The sequence below is a fragment of the Nelumbo lutea genome, chromosome 4 (genome assembly GCF_056320005.1).
Source record: "Nelumbo lutea isolate HS-2025 chromosome 4, American lotus-T2T, whole genome shotgun sequence".
NCBI lineage: Eukaryota > Viridiplantae > Streptophyta > Magnoliopsida > Proteales > Nelumbonaceae > Nelumbo > Nelumbo lutea.
Window position 1 is genome coordinate 2,644,105 of NC_142687.1, and position 23,101 is coordinate 2,667,205.

General features: G+C 35.8%; 1 protein-coding gene and 1 long non-coding RNA gene across 3 annotated transcripts in view; both read left to right on the top strand.

The window, feature by feature from the left end:
- The first annotated feature begins 4,902 nt into the window (after positions 1 to 4,902).
- LOC148853373 (uncharacterized) lies at positions 4,903 to 6,040 on the top strand. The gene is made up of 2 exons (XR_016112956.1): positions 4,903 to 5,129; positions 5,836 to 6,040. It is a non-coding gene; the product is annotated as an uncharacterized LOC148853373 (long non-coding RNA).
- A 1,687-nt stretch (positions 6,041 to 7,727) lies between these two features.
- LOC148853374 (ADP-ribosylation factor GTPase-activating protein AGD3-like) overlaps positions 7,728 to 23,101 on the top strand; it is a 39,406-nt gene continuing 24,032 nt past the window's right edge. For both annotated transcript variants that reach the window (XM_088984778.1, XM_088984779.1), the window contains exons 1-5: positions 7,728 to 8,525; positions 12,349 to 12,425; positions 14,263 to 14,363; positions 15,602 to 15,672; positions 20,090 to 20,152. In XM_088984778.1, coding sequence (XP_088840904.1) covers positions 8,481 to 8,525; positions 12,349 to 12,425; positions 14,263 to 14,363; positions 15,602 to 15,672; positions 20,090 to 20,152 — 357 coding nt within the window. In that variant the 5' untranslated portion in view covers positions 7,728 to 8,480. The remainder of the gene's footprint in view (positions 8,526 to 12,348; positions 12,426 to 14,262; positions 14,364 to 15,601; positions 15,673 to 20,089; positions 20,153 to 23,101) is intronic.

The window sequence follows — 23,101 nt, forward strand, 5'->3', positions numbered from 1 at the left end:
AAAATATTAGTTAACATATGATTAAAATAGTTGACATGGCATGCGTAAACATAGGTTCTTCTCCGGTGATAACATACCAGATAGCTTTTCATTGATGAGATGGGGGCAACAACTTCCAGGTTACAACAAAGAGCAATGTAGGGTTCTCCTCAAATACTTCTCCAACAAAATGTTTGTGTATATTAGGGTTTAAGAAAAAAATTTAAAAAAGATTGGATGATGAATAGAAAAAAGGGGTAATGGCTTTGCCCAGTTTCGTCATTTTTTTAAATTTTCATTTCACTCCTCTTAAATGACAAATAGGGCATTTTGATAATTTAACACCTCTATCAACTGACTTAACAGTTAGGGGGTCTTTGTAGCAACATAAAAATTCAGGGGGTCTATGTTACAAATAAAAGTACGGGGGGAATTTGTCACTTACCCCATAGTACAATGGATCTTTGTAATTTATCCTTTTTTTCAAAATTATTTGGATAAATTGTGTTTGGTAATCCATTTCCATTTTACAGTATGTGTTTCATTAATTTTTTATATACTTGTAAAATGACTCCATTCTTTTCATTTAATAACACTCAAACCCAGATGAAAACCCTGTGTCCTCTTTTGTATATGGCACAAGTAATGAATATTTCAGTTTTCCTTTCCAAAGAGAAAAAAAAAAAAAACATTTGTATCTCAAGGGATTTACATTTGCACTACAAATGAACAAATCTAGGTAAAAAAAAAAAAGAGCTAAGGAATTTCTCTGATAAAAATAATGCAATACTATATATTATTGATGGTATATGGCAGCTGAAGCAAAACTTAATTTATGCACATGGGGAGAAGTTTATCTAACATATCATATTTTGAATCTTTTGAGTTCTTTGATTTTTGTGGTTTTGTGTATGCTAGTAAGTATGCACGTACTGCATGTAAAATCTAGATGATGATAATGACAGTAACATTGTATTTAATTTTTTTTTAAATTCACGTATATTTTGTTTTTCACTATTAATCGGATGTAGATTGCAAAATCCGAATATGATTATTTAAGCATTATATTGAGCTGCAAAGTTTTGGGTATCATTGGCAACCTACTTGGGTGGGTTCCTTTTTTTTGTAATGTTTTATCTTCTTGATATTTTTTTTGTTCATTTGTTAAAAAAATGTAAGATTTAAAGAGAAGAAATTGAATGAGGTGAAAATCGCAGTTCAAACTACATTTTAAACCTCACAATTAAATAGGGATTAAATTCAAAAAATGGGTATTTTAGTCAAAATAAAGTTTCACAATCTTATTCATATTTTTAATAATAGTGTAAATATGGAGTTATAAATGTGCTTAATTTTTCTATAACTTTTCTATTTCTGTGTAAAAATAATATTGTTATGTACGCTTATTTTTTGTTTAATATGATAAATATATGATATTATACATATGCCTAAATGTTTTTCTTTTTGTAAAATTTATGTATTTTTTTCAATCTTTTTGATAAATGAGGTATGTATTTTTTTTATTTTTATTTTTTATAATTTATTAATTTTTATTATTTAATGAGAGGAGAATAAATGAGGTGAAAAGTATTAATTAAAATTATATTTTCAACCTTCATAATTAGAGATAAACTAAATAACAATTATGGGCATTTTGTTAAGAAATGTTCCACACCCTCGTTCATATTTTTTATTATAGTATAGATATACAATATAATACTTTGGCTCATAGTATAGTTTATAAGGCATGCAAACATGGGCGTCATATGAATGTAATTATGTAAATATACCTATAGATGGTATTGTTGTGCACCCTTTTGTCAATGCAACGAAAGCTTAACTGTAATTTTGTGAGCCCAACCTAAGCTTTTAACCTTAATCTGGACCTTGGCCTGAATAGGCGGGTTTTGACTCCAGCTTGGGCTGTTTGGGCAAAGGCTTCAGGTAGCCCGAACCACCCCGAGCCTAATTGGTCATTTGTAATATACATTTAAACTATGTATAAATACAAGGTAAAACGTATACACCGAATATGACATTTTCCAAGACCCTGTCAACATACAACATAGATGTTATGTATCCAATGACTATCAAAAGTCTCAAGAGAAGCTCAAACTCAGCTTGGAAGAAAGCAAAGATACCTGAAAGGGAGAATAAATCAGAGGGCCAAGGATGATGAGTTCAAATCAGTCCCCTATAATATTCCATAGCACATTCCCGCCGTGTATTGGGAACATCTCCTGATAATAATATAAAAAATGATGAGGCATCATCGGGAGATGTTCCCAATACACGATAGGGATATGTTGTGTGACGTGGAAAATTATCTTGTGGGGGGCTGATTTCAACTTCAGGATAATATTTTAGGCTTTGGATTCCAATGAGCAAGTTAGTAAAAGAACCGCCGAGGTATATTTAATAGCAATCAATGCAAAAATGTGTCTAATGAGTTTGAAATCTACTTTTATTTAAAAGTGTTTTTACAGTTCAGTCCACCCCTAGGGTGGAGCTAGGATACTGCCCATGGATTGATGCTAAATTCACAAATAAGATGCGGTTTATAGGGGGCTACTAATAGACTAGAAGGGGGTTGCAAATCAGAATTCTGAGATAGAGTGCAGTCTAAAAATCCTTTTTTTTTTTAATTTTAATTGGGGTCACATGTATTATTGACAAATGGGACACCTGGTGGTTAGGTGATTCACATGCCACGTTTAACCACACATAGAAAGAGCCCAGGGCCACCCAGAAACAAGATAAGCAAATGGGACGATCGCATTGACAGAAGGTTGCCTTCACGTATGGTAATGCTCGGGTGAATTTCTTTTGATGCAACTCGTCTCGGAAAAATGTGATTCCTCACTCATACAGCTCAGCTTGTATGCTATGCCGAGTTGTCCTTCACTACCATTGAGAAGGTAGCTAGGATAGGATAAGCGTTGGGTCATCCGAGGTGAACACTGATCCACCAAGGTCGCCACATGTCTTGATCTTATTGGGGGACGTTTCCACCCCACCAATATCCACTGATAACATTCGTTTATTTCCTCTTTTTCTTTAACTTTAGGTAGAACCTATTGTTAATCCTAATCCCAACTGACCTATCCAACCTTCAACTAGCCCTCTCTCATGCCATATATATTTATAATTTTTTTTTCCTTTCCATGATATAAATGGCAAAATTTATGGTACATGAAATGCAAATTGAAGTAAAAAAAAAAAAAACTTAAATCAATAACAAAAAAATACATCACAATTGAATCTTTAATGTTGTTTAAGTCTTTAATAATAAATACATATTGTGAAATATAAATAAATGAGAATAAATAAACTGTATAATATGTGATTGATTGAAATTTTGATCTAATACATAGAAAATATTCAAAATGCATCATATGATTGAATTGTAAATACATCCGTTGAATAATCCGTTGTTGATCTAGGTAGTAGGATTGGATTGGCAACCTTGGTTCAACTACAATTCATGTTACAATCAAACGAATCAACCATGTTTAAGCTCAATTTGGACCCTACCCGCAATGAAACTTGATGCATTCACGGTTGTCCTTGGGCCCAGATTGGACTTGCATTGGTCAATTAGCCCAAATTAAATTTTGACATAAATGTACATGTTTTATTTATGCATGCACATATATGAATATATATATGTATATGTTCAAAAATGTGTTTATATATACATGTAAATAGTTAGGCTGGACTTTAGGTTGGGTTAATGTCATGCCTAATTCATGCTACCTAAAGGCCAGGGTCTAGACCCAGTTCAAAAATAAAAAACAAATTTGTGTGTCCAAACCCAGCCTGAAACTAAACATCCAAGCCCAATTTTAAGGTCCGTTTGGTTCGTAGTCGGAATCGGAATCAGAATCATTGTCGGAATTGGAATCAGAATGGTTCATTCCCATAATCTATTTGGTTTAGACATTAATATGAATAGGAATTAAAAGCAGCAAGAATGGGATTTTATTCCCAAGGGAGGGGCAGGGAATGGCCATTCCCTCAAATGGGGGAATGCGAATGGGAATGGGATTCCAATTCTGCCCAACCAAACAGTTGGAATTAGAATAGCCCATTCCAATTCTGATTCCAGACCCCTATTCCCGCGAACCAAACGGGGCCTTATAAAGTTGCAGGTTGGGTTGGGCTTAGGTGGGCCTATTCAAGTTGCACCCCCTCCTAAGCCTATCCCAATCATATAGAGCCAGTTGCATGAATCTTTGTTTGACAGTTAGTCATATTTTATAACCGCACCATCCAAAAGAACATGCATGTTGACGTGACTAAGGCCATGTTTGGGGGTGATTATGTTAAAAATAAGTGCTTATTCGAATAAGAACTTATTTGCATTTGGCACCCAAATTTTTCAAGTGCTTATTTTTTATTTCATATTGGGCATTTGGTAACCTTTTTCTCTAATAAGCACTTAAAATGTGCATTTGTGACTATTTTGTCCTTCATTTTATTTCAAAATTTCAAAATATACCCTTATGAAAGTATTTTTATAAAAACACTTTTATGAAAACACTTTTATGAAAGAACTTTTATGGAAACGCTTTTATTAAAGAACTTTTATGAAACCACTTTTACGAAAACACTTTTATAAAAGCGATTTAGGCCCCGTTTGGCATCACTCCTTGGAAGTGATTCTAGCATTTCTTGTGATTATCGAGATGAGAATCGCATTTAGTGTGAACCTATTGCTTGATTCTCATTTGAATCAGGATGAGAAAACTTATCCCAGCACACGATTCCGCTGAGTGAAAAAAAGATCTCACTCCACAAAAACCACGATTTTAGCAAGCCTCCAATTCTTGCCATAGCGCTTTAAGTTTTGCGAACACGTGTGCGGGGTCTCACCCGTGAAAGCAAGGTGTAAATGTAATTTCCCTAACATTATCCTCAACCGATCGAGGAAACCTTATTGAGCTCTTCTTTATCTTCTCCCTTCTTCTGATAGTTCTCCTTTTTTCTCCCTAGCATCCGTTTTGACTCTGCATTCCATAAGGATTCCGACGCCAGTCACTTCACTAGTTCCAAGTAACCGAATCAAATCTATAGATTCTATTGTTCGTGTTTCTTGCATCCGGTGTTCTATGTCAAACTCCTGTTCTCTGGTGCCGATCAAGTTTCAGGTGAGAACTCCCGTCCTTCTTCCCCTTTTATTTTGTTCTAATAGCGGTGGATGTTTCCAGTGGCTTGATTTTTTTTTCTCTTGTACAGATCGATTAGATCAAAATGAAATAGAGATATCATAAATGGAACCATATTGATGTGTGAGACAACACGTAAATGGTTATCTTGCTTACATCAGTGAACTATATTTTCTGCTACTGTATAAAGAGAATGCCATTTCACTGATTTTAAAACCACAGATTATGAACTACGAATACAATTATGAACTGAGTACTTCACAAGGTTGCATTTGGCTTACCAGGTTTTCCTAAATTTTCTTTCAAATCACACACAGCCTAAGAGAATGATTAATAATAATACTATTACGTAGTATTGCGGTGGCATTAAATAGGTCGATTGCTCATGAGCTGAAATCGCAATGGAGAATTGGATAAAATAGTCATCTGAAGATCAATATACAATTAATTTAAAATTCAGACAAACCATCGGAGATATATGGAAATAGCTGCTGCATGGACGTTTGCTTATTACGTTGCTTAGTTCTGAATAAAGCTTTACAATTAGGTTGAATACTTTATCATGCAATGATGCAATACATTTAAAAAAGTGAATCGCTTTTGATTCCATATATTATCCTCGTCATTATCATTGACATCATTATTCTTCATGAGCCATAACTACACCCATGATTTTTTTTTTCCTTAGGAAAAACAATGAAGAATGCCAACAAATTTCTTGATTCTCTTGGTAAGTTGGGTGATGTTTTGTACTGGATGTCGTTTTTCTTTTTCGATCTTTTAAAAATCAATGATTTTTCAAAAATCGTGAATTTTGTTGTTTGGTATTATTTATGTCATGTAAGCCATTTTTTGAGAAGTTGAATTTGAGCCAATTTGATATTGATTCTCAATGGACGGACTATTTTTTATAGTGGAGTTATTATTTGATGCCATGTTATTATGAATCAGTTGAAAATCAGAAAAATCATTGAAAATGGTGACCTTTGAAAAGGGGCCGATTTCAATAATTGATTTTGGGTCAATTTCCTGAAAATCACCAGTATGTGCCAAGCAAACAGAAACCTCATGTTGATGTGCCTTCAACATGACAGTGATTTTTAGGAAATCAATATCGATGCCAAACATCACCTGATTATAAATTTATTTGATAGTGATTATCAACAACAATTGTTGTGTTGATGGGAACTTTCTCCACGCTCTTTTCCGCCTGAATTTAATATTCGTTTTATTTATAATAAATTGGTATTACATAAGGGATGTTTGGAACTATAACCGTTTTTTAAAAAACAGTGTCACGTCGGATTCACATAGGTGTTTCAAAAAATGCCTATGTATCTCATTGTTTGGCTTAAAAAATCGGGGCCCTAACGATGCATGAAACGCCAAATTTGACATTTTCATGCATCGATGAACCGTTTCCCCCAATGGTTGACTGATGTGTATCCTATGTAGTGCTTATCAAGGTTTAAAGTATCGGCACGTATTGACCCGTATCGGTCAATACGTATCGTTCCGGAACCCCTCCGATATGCCTCTACAGTGGGTGTATCGGGGGTATGATCGGTTCAGGGTGTGGAGGAGGTCTAAACCGGCTCCCCTGAACCAATTGCAAAATAAAGAATAAAAAAAACACTAAAAAGTTGCACTGATTCGCCCGATACGCCCATATCGATATTTTGAACCTTGGTGCTTACCTGTCAGCACATACATGAAAATGGTGATGAAAATCACTTTACCAAACAACATAGTGTTGCTCATGCCTAAGTGGTAGAACCATTTTGCTTTTTTTTTTTTTTTCTTTTGTGAAAACAGGTCTCAGAAGCATAGGCATTTTTTCTTGAAAATCGATCATGAAAAACGCCAACGCTTCCAAACACCATGTAAGAAATTTATGATTTTTACTATCTCATAAAATTTTATTAATTTATTTTTATTTCATTTATCAAAATCCGATAGATTCTTCTACCTAAACTTTTATAAACTAATAAAAAATAAAAAATTTATGAAATAGGAGAATTAATAAAAATACTTGATTAAAGAGAGGAGGCTGTTGCCGGTAATTTTAGAATTTAGAGGCAGTAAGGATCAACATGACTCGTGATTTTCTTGACAACTAGTCAAAAAGTGGACACTTTCACTCAGTCACTCACCCAGGGCCCAGGGGTCTACATTGCTCAACTCTCGTTCTTGATATTTTTCTCCGGTTTAATCTCGAAAGTTCCAACCTTTTGCCATTTATTGTGGTCTTTATGATCCTTTTAACCGACAGCGCCTCTGAACTCTGAAGCAAAACAGACTTAACTGCGGTAAAAACGACATATCAGGGTCAGGGGTTAGAGCGAACAAATCATAGGGGGAGAGTTAACTCGTTTAACCGCAGTTAAAAGCAGCTCGGCTCGTGGTGGCCGTGGGTCCCTCGGAAAAGGAGGTAGGGTAAAGGGAGTCCCGAAATGAATGATTTCAGTGGTACTAAGCCAGAAGGTTATTGTTGTGTGGGACCCACTCGGGTGTCCTGTAAAGGTGCGAGACTGCGAGCATCTCTTTCTTAAAAAATGCCAGGTCGGTGAGTGAATGCTTAATCTAGAGAGAGAAAAAACGGAAACGGAGAGAGAGCGAGGAAGGGGAGAAGGGGAACTGGGTAACCTTTAAGCGTTAGGTCTTAGGGAGGGTTTTATACTCTCATTAGCGGACCAAAATGAAAAATCGCAGAGGTTCTGTTGTTTAATGACAAAGCTTCCTTCAAATCTGGTCAAGATAAAAAGCCAAAAAAAAAAAAAAGAAGCTAAAACACAAAAAAAAGGCTTCTCATTTCTCTGTCATTTGGATTTCAATGTTCCCGATATGAAATCGCTTTGTCGATCCATTCAATTCCCGAGAATCCATTAAGCTCTAATTTGATCGTCAAGGTCGTGTTTTTTTCCTGCTCCTCTAGGGTTTTGTCTCGACCGTTTTGTTTGCTATTCTAGGGTTTAGGTAGTGGCAGAGCTGGAGCATTGAAGAACAAGTACTCGCCGATGTTGACGCATGGCCTTAAAATCATGCTGGAGATTCTTCGTTTGTTGGTTTCAGCACCAGGGTTCTTGTTAGGAGATCATTTTCGTTGCAAATGGAGAACTTGATAAAAATTTCTTTTCTTTTTCTCTGTGCCTACTAAATCAATAATGGTGATTTTATATTGTGATGGGTTCGTGATTTAGTTTGGTTTTGAGAGTTGCTTACGTGATTGATGGGTACTTAGAAGATTTGGTTGGTTCGAATACGGGGGATTGAGCTTCAGTGTGATGTTAATGAAGATTTGCTGCAGAAAGGAGAAAAAATCGCGGTTTCAACATGCATTTCGCGAAACTAGACGATTCTCCGATGTTTCGGAAACAGGTGCTATGCTTTTCCTTCTTGAGCTCTTCTTTGTTAGAAGGAAGCGTTTATTTTTCTAAGGATTCGTTGTTCAGTTCTCTTTTTTTTGACCATTTGTTTTTTTTTTATTTTTTTTATTTTTATTTATTTCGTTTCTTACTCCTCGTGCACTAGGTGTTGGTTAAGCTCTGTTATCTTCTCTACCGTGGGATGTTTTTACATTGTAGAACTTTGAACATTTGACGGGACGGGATGAATGCAATTGTTGCATCTGCTCTTCCTCTTAAATATTTGAATTGCTAAATGTCCTTAATTTGTGTTTTTGGTGGGCAGTCATGCATAAATATAAATTGATCCTCAAGGATTCAAGGATCCTAGAGCAATAGATAATGGATGGTTAGAAAAAGTGTGTACGTTGATTCAAGGATCCAGTAAACTTTTGTAGAACGCTGAAAGAATGGATAATGGATAGTTAGAAAAAAAGTATGTACATTGATTCTAAGAGCAATATATAATCAAATAGATTCACTCTCACATCAATGCTGTACCATTGCAAACGTGATCCAGTAGCAAAATTTGAAAAGATAGAAAAGAAACAATATACCTTGGTTTGACTGGAACTGCAGTCCTTAAGGCTGATTTTGTGCCTTTTGCTTGACTTCCCTTGGTGGTGTGTTGGGACGGCTTGTTTCTGTGGTTCAGCAGTCATGGCCAAAGTAGTGAAATGCTGAAACCAGACATTACGTGAACTATTTGATGCTTGTTTTGGATCACTTTAAAAAATGTGAGAAACTGCAGCTGGTGATTGAGACAGACAGGGCAAGAAGTATCAAGGACAGAAGTAGAACTGGTGGAGGAACAATCAGGAGGAGGAAATTCGTTTTTGGAATAGTTATTTGAGTGGAAATGGCTGAATAGTTTGGGAGATTACCCTTTTGATAATTTTGTTGGTGCCTTTGAATTTCCAAGTGGTGGCCATTGCCGTTTTTTTTTTTATATGGGCTTCCTGGTTGGTTATTTATTGTTCCCTGAATTGAATCACCATAACCTATAGTCCTGAATACAAAATCAATAACCAGATCTGATATAAATAACTTATTGTATTACATACAAAATGTGTATCTTAGCAAATTTATAGTGCCACTAGGCTTGAGATTGGCAATGGCCAAATTAATAACAGTGCTACTAGGCTTGAGATTGGCTAAACCTCTCGTGCATAAAGATACAATGGTGGAAGAAGATTCTTACATGGTTGTGGATTGGCTAAGAAAGAATGGAACAAATTCATGGAAAAGTAGGTACTTACCTACTGAAAAAATATGGAAATACAGGTACATGATGAGGGAAGTAGTGAAGCTGTTCAAAGTTGATAAAAACTTTTAACTTGGTTCCAAGAACTGCCAATTGGTTGGAAAATGGGCATGCAGAACAAGGGTGTAAAGAATTCTTCCGTATTGGTGTTTTATTCCCCAAGAAGGATTCAATGTAATGTGAATGTAATGGTGTGTCTAGCATGGGCTAGGCCAATTAAGGGGGTAGTGGTTGCAAGTCAGGTTGCCTGATTTGAAGAATTTAAATATTGGGCTTGAGTTTGTGCTTGGGTTCATTCAAAATTTAACAAATCAATATTGTGATCCAGGTGGCTCATTGGGTCAAAACTTTGCTTTTATTTGAGCCTTTTACATTAGAAGATATTGCGAGGGGTTGGCAGCAATTCAACATCAAGAAGAAGAACAACAATTCATCTGCCTGATCAAAACAAAAGTCAAATTGAATTTTGATGGAAGTAGCATGTGAAGTGATAGAAGAGTGGGTATTTTGGGGGGGGGGTAATAAGAGATGCTTTTGGGGGTGGTGTGGTGGTTTTATTCTCGGGTCCAATTGGTCAAGGGGATGATCTAAAAGCTGAGATGATGGCTTAAAGCTGGTTGCATCCTTAAATCATTCTAATCTCTTGGCATAAGGTGATTCAACTATAACACCGGAGAGTTTATTAGATTGCAAGCAAGGCCTGGAGTACAGGAGTTTACCAGCGAACATGATAAAATGGATAAGGGAGCTAAGAGTTCAGATAAGATGGATCCCAAGGGAAGGGAACAGCATGGCAGACACTTTTGCTAAACAAGTGGTGAATAGAACTAGTATTTATTTGGGGTGGGGGTGGTTTTATTCTCAGGTCCAATTGGTCAAGGGGACGATCTAAAAAGCTGAGATGATGGATTAAGGCTGGCTGCATCCTTAAATCTCTCTAATCTCTTGGCATAAGGTGGTTCAACTATAACACTGGAGAGTTTATTAGATTGCAAGCAAGACTCAGAGTCCCGGACTACAGGAGTTTACCAAGAGACATAGTAAAATGGATAAGGGAGCTGAGAGTTAAGATAAGATGGATCCCAAGGGAAGGGAACAGCATGGAAGACACTTTTGTAGTTTGCGAAACAAGTAGTGAATGGAACTAGTATGTATTGGAGGGTAACCACTGGAGATCCAGCTGATTAAAATGTGCAGATAGAGGGTGTACATGGGCTGGCAGCAGGGGCTACTAGGGGTGGTGTAGCACATGGTTTCTCTTGTACAGATATCATCATCAAAGTCTTATCACTATATGGGGTTTCCATGAGCATAAGAGTTTGGCAAAAGTTTTTAGATGTCACCTGCCAACCTGAAACAACCCCTCCTTTATCTGAGCTTGGTATTGGCAGTGTAAGACAGGTTCACACCGGTGGAATTTTCTCTTGTACAGATATATACTTTACTTTTTATAAATAATAAAGTTTATACAGTTACCAATAAAATAATAACAAATGCTCAACCCAACCTGGCTCAAGTTGCTCCCATAATAGTGGTGTTTTGGCACTTATAGTGTAACTGTAGATACAATATTCTTTATTTATATCTATAAAATTTCAATTTTCAAGTATACTGATAACAAAATTTCTTTTTCTTTTTTTAACCTTTTGATATATTCTACCTCTACTGTCCTGAAAAAAAATGTGTTTACTCTTTGCCAAAAAAAGGTGTTATCCTTTTGAAAAGGATGACGGATTAAATTCCCATCAACTAAGCTAACATATTATAAAAGCTGAAAGATTAAGCATGGCATACATAATTTGAAAGATTAAGCTTGTGGATACAAATATGCAGGAAAAGATATGCAAGTCTTATTAAATAAAATTTGTTTTCTGATTATAATTAATTAACAATGTGTAAATATGCAAGAGGGACGGCCCTGTTGACATCTAAATTAAAAAGATTCATGAAGTTGTGCTAAAGAACTTGTAAGTCCCTGTTTAATTTGCAATAAGGTGCATTAATATCCATTGTGTTTACTGCCATTATCTTTTTATTTTAGTGCAATGTTTTTTATTTTATTCTTCTCTTGTATTTCCAGTTTAAACAGTATTCATGTAGCCGATTTCATATGGTTGGGACAAGGTTTAGATGATGATGGAAAATCCATAAAACCATTAGGAGATGCTTTCTTTATTTGTGGCACATGAATCCTTAATTATCTTTAAAAAAATAAAAAAAAGGAAAAGGACTCAATGCTAAGTAAAAAATTATAAATATGTGATGAAGTGATGAAGTTATAAATCTGTAAAAGAATATGATTGATTTGAATATGCCATTTTCTAGATTCCTATCCATTCTTTGAGGGGATGTTCAATTTGCAGGATTACTCATTTGCATCATAGTCCTTTTTGTTGTACTAAAGAAAAGAAGCATAGTTCTCTATTTGTGACAATTGGGTTGGCACTTTTTGCATAGTATGTATTTATGTATAATAAGTTTTGAGGAGTTGCAGTTGTGTAATTTTACTGGTTTATCTTGCTTGATGAAACAGATTCAGTGCCTGGAGGAAAGTGCCGAATCATTAAGGGAGAGAAGTCTGAAGTTTTATAAAGGATGTCGAAAGTACACGTATGCCTCTACTTGCACTTTCTTTATTGCATCGTGCCTACTTTTTCACTTTATGTTCTCCTAGTGTGTCATGAATTAAAGTTTTGTGAACATGCCAGGGTTATTTTAAATCCAAGTTTGAAAATGTTAATTTGGTGGTTTTGATGGGGTCTGTTGGTTTTGCTATTATTGGCTTATTGTGTTTAGTTTCTTTGGTGAGACATCTATCTGCGTTTTGGTTTATGTTTTCTATATTCAGTTGGTCTATCTTGTGATTCTTTGGTGAGGCATCTATCTTGAGTTTGAAGATTCCTTAGTAGGGGGAGGTGGAGACGAGTGTGATGAGGAAGGAGATGGGCAAGACAGTTTTTGAAGGAGATGACTAAGTTGCTTTTGGATGGGGAGGTCTTTCTTGTTCTTTCTGTGTTTAGTGCATTTGAAGTTCTGTTGTTTGGTTGCTGGCATGGGTGCTATCTTATCACCCCTGTCTGATGTTTGTAATCGGTTCCTTTTTCTTTTTAATCATTTAAAAAAAGCTTTTGGTCTAGTTGCGTTTATGTGTCACAACCATTTATACATACATTATCATCCCATCATCTATGCTTTGTCCTATCTATATGGGACAATGTTTTAAAATCGCAAGGGACATTTTGCGCCCAAGGCGCAATAAACTTAAAATTTAAAATAAATGTTATAAAAAACCTATTATCTCAAATTAGCATACATAAATATAACATGTAAAACTCTCAATCTTTTTATTTTTTTCGTATTTGCATTACTTCAAATATTTATTATGATGTTAAACATTTTTTGTTCTTGATTCTATAAGTTGCCTTTGTCCTAAGCAATGTGCACCTTCAATTTACTTCTCTCATTCTGTCACAGTTGGAGCTACTCTTAGGTTCCTTCGTATGACTTCATTTTTAAGCTTATCCCTCCTATTTTTACCACTCATCCATCTAAGCATTTGCACATCTGCCACACTCATTTTCCTCTGATCTTTTCTCATGCTGTTTCTTAGCTGCATAACACTCTCATTCTGTCACAGTTGGGCATACAACTGTTTTATTAAAGTTTCCTTTTAGCTGAAGTGGTATTTGCCTATCAAATACACTAACACATACATATATCATCAATAAAAAATAATGCGTTTCCCATTTACACTCCTATTATTACTAAATTTACATGTCATATACTCTGTTTTAGCCTTACCTATTGTTTTCTTTTTTCCAAAAATTTGTGCCTTGCTTCAAATAGGTGTGTGCCTTTTCTTACACTTTGCACAGTTGCACCTTGGACACTAGAAGGACCTTGTGCTTTTAAAACACTCACCAAACACCCTCCAAATGTAATAGAAACAGGAAGATGCAAGAGAGAAAGGAAAAATGAAACTACATAACAATTTTTTGCTGTGCTATAAAGCCTATAATTCTTTAATTTCATGTATTCAGAAATGAAAACCCTTCTTTTTTAAGGGTGGACTTTTTTGGAGGTCCCTAGTGGATTGTTTTGTACTACATTGTATAAAGGATATTTTTTTGATATTAATACAACATACTATACTTTACCTTTCTGAAAAAAAAAATCCTTTACTTTCTTCACTTTCTTGAATCTTTCTTCTTAGGTTCTTATTCACATGCCTGAGAATGATAGTGAATAGAATGCCTCATAAAATGGGTGTGGGTTCTTATGATATGATTTGATTGTATGGCCATAAAAACCATTGAAAAATCTCTAGGAAGGCATATACAAAATACACTAATACAGATTCCTTGTGATTCCATTAAATAAAATCTGTATTTTCATTCTTATAGGCCTTGTGATAATGAAGAATTTCATAGGCGTCCTTTAATTGCAGGGAAGGGCTTGGGGAAGGATATGATGGGGATATTGCTTTTGCTAGTGCCCTTGAAACATTTGGAGGTGGGCATAATGATCCTATAAGTGTTGCTTTTGGAGGTGAGCCTCTTGTTTATCTATTTCTCTGTTTCATTGCTTTTATCATTATCCTTCTGTATAAGTATACTTGAATTCCTGTTCTAGCAGATTCTAAGTTATGGATCTTGAATTATTGATTCAGATTCATGGAAATATCACTATTAGAGTCTGAAAATTATAGTACTCTTAAGAAGACTTTTTTTTTTTTGAATTTTGCATGTCGCCTGTTAACAGACCTCATCACCTTCAGAATGAAACAGTTGAGGAGGATGTCATGATTCAGATTTTTTTCCCCTATATATCGAGATACTTCAACATGGCTCTCTTCTCTTTCTCTATCAGATATTCTAGTTCTCTCTCTCTCTCTCTCTCTCTATATATATATATATATATATATATATTGTCCCATATCTTGTCCTCATTCCGTCTAGGTAGAACTGTTGTTTCGTAATTCATGCTTATTTGTCTTGCCCAAGTTCAAATTGATTGGGATAATATTGTAGGCTGTAGCTTCTAGCTTTGTTTTCTTTTTAATTGTTACACTTTTATCAACATATGGAGAAGAATGGATAAGTACATTTGGAGGATGTTTAGGCTAGTACTGCTGTGTACCCCAGTAACTGCAATTTTACACACAAATCCCACCATCTGAAACTCCTGTTCTCTGCATCCAAATGAAGGATGCATTATTGTAACCTAAAGATTTTTTTTTTGATCGTTATGTTTCTGTTTGGAATTTTCTATCACTAGGTTGGCCTGCTTTTTTTTGTTTGCAGCGACTTTTTTTGGGTATTCTCTAGTTATTTATTTATTTATTTTGATCAATAGGTATTCTCTAGTTATTCATTCTTTGCATTATACAATTTTCAGCAAAACATGATAGATAATGAGCTAACGGGACAAGGAGAAGAAAGCAAATAACTATACTGGGGGGATAACCCCCAGGACATGTATGATATATAATTAAGCATGATAGAGTATAAAGAGTAGGTAAAAAAGAGGGACATGGGCTAGGCTAGACAGCAGGGGCTGGCCTACAATCCATGGCGTGCTGGGTGCACGTTTTTGTACGACATTCTTTTTTATAATGAATAAAATCTCTAACAGTTACCTAAAAAAATTAAATTAAATCTTTTCTTTAGTTTGTTATGAAAATTATGTTTTGTTTAGTTGTTTTTGTCGTATTTGGCATTATGCATATTTCATTTCTATTAATAAAATCTATTCCTTTAATAATGATAACATTCTTGTTTATCTAGGACCTGTTATGACCAAATTTACAATTGCTTTGAGAGAAATTGGGACGTACAAGGAAGTCCTTCGGTCTCAGGTAAAGATCTTCTAGTGGAGCTTGAAAGCTGTTCATAACCACTTATTGGTGTTGCATTGTTGGGTAAAATCTTCTATTACTCTTAGTAGTAAATGCTATTTGTTAACTACAGACACTAGATTTATTAATTGAATTGTATTATTGAAGTGATCTAGATGCTTTTTTCTTTTTTTTTTGGTTCTTGATTAAGCTTCTTTGTATTTATTGAACTTGAGTTCTATGAATATTTCTAACCAGTATTTATGGCAAAAGTATCATCATCATAGTTACCCTCATTATCATCATAGTTGAATCCTTGTCCAATTGTTTCTAAAATAACATATTTTACATGAGGTTTTCTCTTTGCTACTGTTCACTCAAGGAATATCAGTTTAAAGTGCAGAATCTTTCATATTAACGGAGCTACTTCTTTTTGTCAATTTTTATGGGAAACAGTAACTTTTGTTAATTAATAAAAGACGAATTACAAATGATAACACTCAAAACAGGTTTTTCCCAACAATCTGAAACAAACCATTACAAAGTTGCTCAAAAAAGTCCACCCACTTGTCCCTTGTTTAGCTAAGATATCCCCCATTTGATGATCTCCTAATTCATATCTATAGACAACATCCATCTTCCTTGCTAAACATGAGATTTCCCTCATAACCTGTCTATGAGATGAAACTCCCAAACTATTTATTTGCAGCCACCCTGTCATTAGCTTAGAATGACCTTCACTTCAATCTGTCTTAGCCCCCATCTGTTTAGCCAACCTTAACCCTTGATAGAGTGCCAAAATTTCTGCCCTCAGAGAATCACCCTCCCCTATTGGTCCTGAGTATAATGCATTAATGCTAATACTTTTCCTTCTCTATCTCTTGCAACATCCCCTATTCCCGATGGTCCTGGGTTTCTATACAATCTCCCATCAAAATTCAGGCAGCTTAACCCAAGTTTCTTGAATGACCAGTGTAGAAGTTGAGAAAGCTGCTATTTGCATTCCAGCCCCTAAATAAATCATCTGTTGAGAAATCCTTGAAGAGCTCTGCTGATTTTACCCAACAAACAACCATGGTGATAAGGCTATCATTTAACTATTCTCTTGATTTGGCTTTTGCATTGACTATTTTGTTATTCCTTTTTTGCCAAACCATCCATAATATAGCTGCTCGTGTGGTTCTCCACTACATCCTTCCCCTCTTCTTTGGCTGCCAAAGAAACTTGTCTCCAAAGATGCTGCCACATCGTGAGGTGTCCACCCAAAGAGAGAAGTAAACCATCCCCAAATATATGATACAAAAAACAGGAGATTCGTAGGTGCATAGCCATCTCACCACAAGCATAACATATGAAACGGATATTAAGGGAAAGACACCAATTTGACCTTCTTTTCTGAAGCACATTACAAGTGTTGATCTTCTTAAGAACCAGCTTCCCAACAGAAAGCCCAAACTTTTGGCGGCACAGAACTACTACAAATTTCCATTACATGTTAATCTATGTACTCTTCTTTCCATTGCATGTCTCTTTGCTCGTAGACAAGATACATAAGAAATTCAACTTGTGAGCGCTTTTGGCAAATTACATTCCATGCATATTCACACTTATTTCTTTTATTAACAATAAGGAGAAATTTATTAAAAGAAAAATGAAGGTTACACAAGATGGGAGGAGGTTTCACCCGAAGAGAAAAATAGATGATTTCTAACAACTTACAAGCAAACATAGTTTTCAAGGTGTCTAGGCGATTCTGGGCGACACTGGGGCACCAAGTTGCCTAGGCGGTAAAAAAATTATAATATGAAAAGCTGACTTTTGGCTAGTTTCCTAGTTTCCTAGTTTTACATGCCATTTCATTATTTTCAAAAATAATACTACTATAATAAGTATTTAATAGAGCAAATTCGTATTAATTAGCAGCTAAAGAAGGTTATTAAATTTATATGATAAATATTCAAGACGGAAAGTAAAATAGAAAAAAAAACAAGGATGGAGTTTCTGTTTTATTTAATTAGAGAGAGAATGGAAAAAAAAGAACTTTATTATTCTATTGTTTCTTTCCCCTTTCTTTTCTTTTCTTTCTTTCTTTCTTTTTTCTCATCTCAAAACCCTTTGATCTTTTAAATTTCAATAGTAAAACATTAAAACAAAATATAATTGATATATATAGCATATAATAAAATCTATTAACACATACATTAATAATATACAGCAATATTAATGATATTATAAAAGGCGCTCGACTTGTCATTTTTGAAGCCTAGGCGGGCGCCTAGTTGCTAAAAGTCAAGGCGTTTGGGCAAGGTGCCCAGCCAAGGGTGCCTAGTCGCCTAGGCGACGCCTTGACAACCATGCAAGCAAACAAAGGAATAACTAAATCTAATCAATTACATGATCTAAAGTTGACAAGATATTTCCTTTTTATCTTTACTGTCAAAAAAAAAAGATTTTTAGAGTTTAAACGGTTTAGCCTATGTAGGACTTGAAACTACATTGCTACATGGCTACAACCTTCATGGTAATAACACAAATCTCTAATCAATTGATCTAACAGAATTTTATTTCTTAAAGAATTTAGGTTTACTTATTGCCAAATGGTAAGTTCTTTTAATTTATTTTTCATAGGTGCACCACACTTTTTGGTTTACACCTTAGGCTCTAGGCATTTCATAGGTAGAGTTATTATTGAGCATCTGAAATTAGATAGGGATAAATCAAACCTTTGGTTTTAGGTACTTGTTTACTTTAGTGGTGATATTGTTTACCTATTTTACCAACTGGTGGTGGCTCAGTTGGTGAGGTCTCTGGCCGGTTGTATTGTAGACTTCCGATCAAATCCTGAGGTCGATTGCCCTTTCTTCCTCTAGGGAAAGAAAGATCCTGGAGGTATGGTCTCCCCCAAGTGGCGGGTGGATGAAACAGAACTTTGATGGAAGTAGTTTTGGCAAACAGTGACTCTCTGGAATTGGAGGAGTGATTGAAGATGGGAGTGGGAATATTTGTGGTTTGTTTTTGGGGCCTATTTGATCAGGGTGATTCAGTGTGAGCTGAATTCATGGCTGCTATTATTGGGGTGCAAAAAGCAACGGCTCAGTTTGGAAAGAGTACAAATACAAATATGTACAGTGCAAATATATACAAAATAATACAATATACAAGGTTTTGCACTCTACATATTTGTAGTTGTACTCCTTCCAAACTGAGCTTAAGGATTAAGGAAATGGGAATTACAAGGCTGATTGTAGAAGAGGACTCAAAAATAGTCATTGGTTGGTTGAAAAAAGGAGAAGGGGTATTATGGAATTCAGAAATGAACTCAGGCAGTTCAAGTTGCAGTCAAGACAATTGCAAATTCATGTAAGATGGGTTAGGAGGCCTGCTAATGGTTTGGCGGATCAATTAGCTAAGCAAGTAGTATATAGACATCATTTGGTTTGGGCTCAATGTTAAAGGGTGGAGGGTCGTTTTGTTGTAAAGGGTTCTACTCCTAACAACTTGTTGTATTCTCTTTTTCTTTAAGTTTTAATGAAATTCTTTGAGTTGCTGATCCAAAAAAAAAAAAAAAACCTTGCTGTCACCAGGGTTGGGGGGCTATGGGTTTGGGTGACAGGGGCTACCCACCTGTTGTGTTTGTGTAGCCATATGAAGAAAAAAACCTTTGTGAAGTGGTATGTCATTATGCTATAAAAATCTGTACATGTTAGATATTTGATTAAATTTGGCAAGATACAATTGAGAAATGGGCATTTAGCTTAAAAAAAGTAAACATAAACACACGAAATAAGTCTTGAGAAATGGGCATTTAGATATTTAATTAAATTTGGCAAGATACAGGTCTTGAGAAATGGGCATTTAGCTTCAAAAAAATAGACATAAACACGCGAAATAAGACTGTAGTGGGTGAAAATATGTGCTAATTCCTTTGCGGATGTTTTAGCTAAACAAAGCACAGGTAGAGAATCTTTTTTGGGCTCAGTTGTAACATGTAAGAATTGTTGAGGGGATCTCTCTTAACTCTGACCTTTGTACTTATTGATTCTTAATCAAAATTTGCTGTTATTGATCAAAAAAATAAATAAAAAACAAATGTACGACATATGCATATTAGATGGGATGCCTGTTCCCTTATCTGTTCATATCTTGTGTCATTTCCCCATTTCTCATATCCATGTCCATGTCCTAGTCTGTTTATATCTTGTCATCATAGGCCATTTCCTCAGAGTCATCAGATCATTCTTGACTGATATGATTTTTAGCACATAATATTTGTTAAGCATGATTTTTTGTGATAATTTTAGCTGGTTTCACGCAGATGCTATGCGAGTAGATCCTATAGCTTGGCATAGAACATGTTTTTTGTTTTCATGATATCCATGTGTATGTATTATCCTCTATCTGCTTCCCTTGACTAATAATTTCTTAACATTTATGTCAGGTTGAGCACACGCTAAATGAAAGGCTGCTGCATTTTGTCAATGTTGATTTGCTTGATGTCAAGGTACCATCTTTACATATAATTTGGCATTTTATTTTCTTGAAAAAGGATGTGGCTATGTGTTACCCGGATACAACAAGGACACAGCTAGATACGGTATTGGATATGAAATCTGCACTAAAAATTGAACTATTTGACACAACACGGCACCCTTGTATAGTTATCTGGACATCATAGATGTGGTTACTCAAGTACTTGAGATGGAATACATAAAACATACATTAGCAGAAGTATAGTTATAGGTTTTTATTGTGAAGAAGATATTACCTGTTTGATACTGTGGTTCAATTACTTCGGATCTTCTACCATTTTCTTCCATTTCTTCCACACAGGAAAGAACATACCTGAGGATTTGCAATTTGAACCTCATTCTCAATCACCTTGTTCACAGTTGAAGATGACTCAATCAAGCTTCAAATTGAAATTGGAGATAAAATATTCTCTCCTTTGTAGCCTCTCACAAATGTGTATTCTCTATCTCAAGAGTGGAGTGAATATGAACCACCTTTTGTTGTCTTGTCAGTTTGTTCTCAGTTGTATAACTACTTTATTCTCCCTTTTGTTGCATCTTGGATGCTTCCATCAAACTTTTGTGAATTGTCTAAACGTAAATTGGTCTCTTGTCACACTAAAAGGAAGGAAATTCTTTGGTATTTGTATGAGGATAGCTATATATATATTTTGATCAGAAGCGGTAACTTTTATTTAAATATAAATTAACCTGAAATACAGAATTCAACCCTTATTAGAAAAGGTTGATCCAATAAACATCAAACATTACAGCACTGCCCAAAAAAGACTCTCCCTTGCAGTCCCTTGTTTTGCTAGGGCGTCAGCAAAACCATTTGCTGATCTCTTTACCCACTTGAACCAAACACCCACTTCCCTTATTATGCTAAGAATTTTCCTTACAAGCTGTCTATATTGCCAAATTCCTAGCTGCCCTGATTGCATCCACCCAATTTTCCTTACAACTTGGAGTCTCCCTCTATCTCAATCTGCTATAGCCCCAACTGTTTGGCCAGTTTTACACCTTGATGTAGTGCCAAGACTTTCGCTCTTAAGGAATCTCCAGCTCCTATTGGGCCTGAAAACTAGACCTGTTCATGGGCCGGGTAGCCCGATGGCCTGGCTCGGCCCGGCCCGCACCCCGGTCGGGCTTGGTCATGTAATTAGGCCCGCAGTCCTGACCTCGGGCCTAACACAGTAAGCCCAATTGTGTTTCGGGCCAGGCTCGGGATTTGTCAAAAAAGCCTGGCCCGACTTAGCATTATATATTTTATAAATTATATAATATGTATTTTATATATTATACAAAATATATAAATAATATAATATTTATTAAATCATATATTTATAATTTAATATATACATTTTTATTCTTTTCTTTATAATCTCTCTCTCTCTCTCTCTCTCTCTCTCTCTCTCTCTCTCTCCAGCTGCTAACAATATGGGCTAAATTTCGGGCTCAGGCTCAGGCTCAGGCCTAGGCTCGGGCTTCGGGCTTTTTATGAGGGCCGGGCTCGGGCTCGGGCCTTAGAAAATTCTGTTAATACAGAGTGAAAGCCCGGCCCGAGCCCGGCCCATGAACAGGTCTACTGAAAACAAAGCCATTATCTTGCCTTCATTATCTTTGAAAACACCTCCTATACCAAATGGGCCTGGATTACCTATAGAGCCTCCATCAAAGTTCAGTTTCACCCTTTGTTGTGCCGGTGGGGACCAAACTTCCTGTATCATAGCTTTGGAAGTAGTAGTAGATGCCACACAATACCCCAACTTCTATAAATGTCTTCAACTGAGAAATCCTTAAAAAGATCACAGGATTTCAACCAATGGATAACCTTAGTAGTTATTCCTTCCACAACCTCTTCCTTGGATCTACATCTGTCTTTAAAGATCCTATTGTTTCTTTCCTCCCACATTGACCACAATACAACAACTCTAGTGGCTCTCCACATAAGCCTTCCACGCCGTTGGTTGCCAAAACCCAAACAGAGGCAACAAACATGGGGGGAGAGGCACATATTTGGCCTCTTTTTCTGCAATAAATCCAAGGTGTTTTTTTTTGGAGTACCACTTCCCAACAAAAGGCCTGAATTTTAGGGGGTACAGGGCTACCCCACACCTCCTTTGAATGAAAGTTCCCTATAAAGTTAGAGGTCTGAAGCAAAATGTTATAGAAAGAAGAACAATTGAAAAACCAAAAGGGGAAGGTTTCCAAATTCTGCTATCTCTACAAGACTGATCAAGAAAGACTTCCCCTAACTGAGTGATCAAATCATCAACCATCCCCATTTCAAAATCCCTTAGACCTCTTCTCAAGCCCAAATCCCAGGAGTTATCAACAAACACTGAAGATATCACTTTTCTTTTGTTTTCAGACAAGGAGTAAATAGAAGGAAATCTTATCTCTAAGGGAGTTTTCACCAACCCAAACATCTTCCCAAAACAAGACTTTATTTCCAGCGCAAACATCATATTTGAAATAAGAAAGCATAAGAGGAAAAATACCTTGAATAGCTTTCCAAGGAGAACACTGAGAAGCCCCAGGGTCGAGTCCTACATCCCAGCTGTTATATGCCAATCCATGAATACTAACAATCACTCTAGACCAAAGCCTGTCCTATTCCATCGGTAGTCTCCAAATCCATTTCCCCAACAAATCCATGTTTCTCAATCTTATATTTCCTAACCTAAGGCCTCCATCATCCCTACTCCTAGAAACCACCTCCCACTTCACTAAGTGATCCTTCTTAGTATCCCTTGGTTCCCACAAGAAATCCCTCATTATCTTCTCTAACTGGTTAGCTACTTCCATTGGTACTCTAAAGGTAGATAGGAAATACTGGTAGGTTGGCTAAGGTTGACTTGATTAAGGTTATCCTACCCCCTAAAGAGATGTAATTCCTCTTCCAATTTGCTAACCTCTTGGAGAATCTTTCAATTACA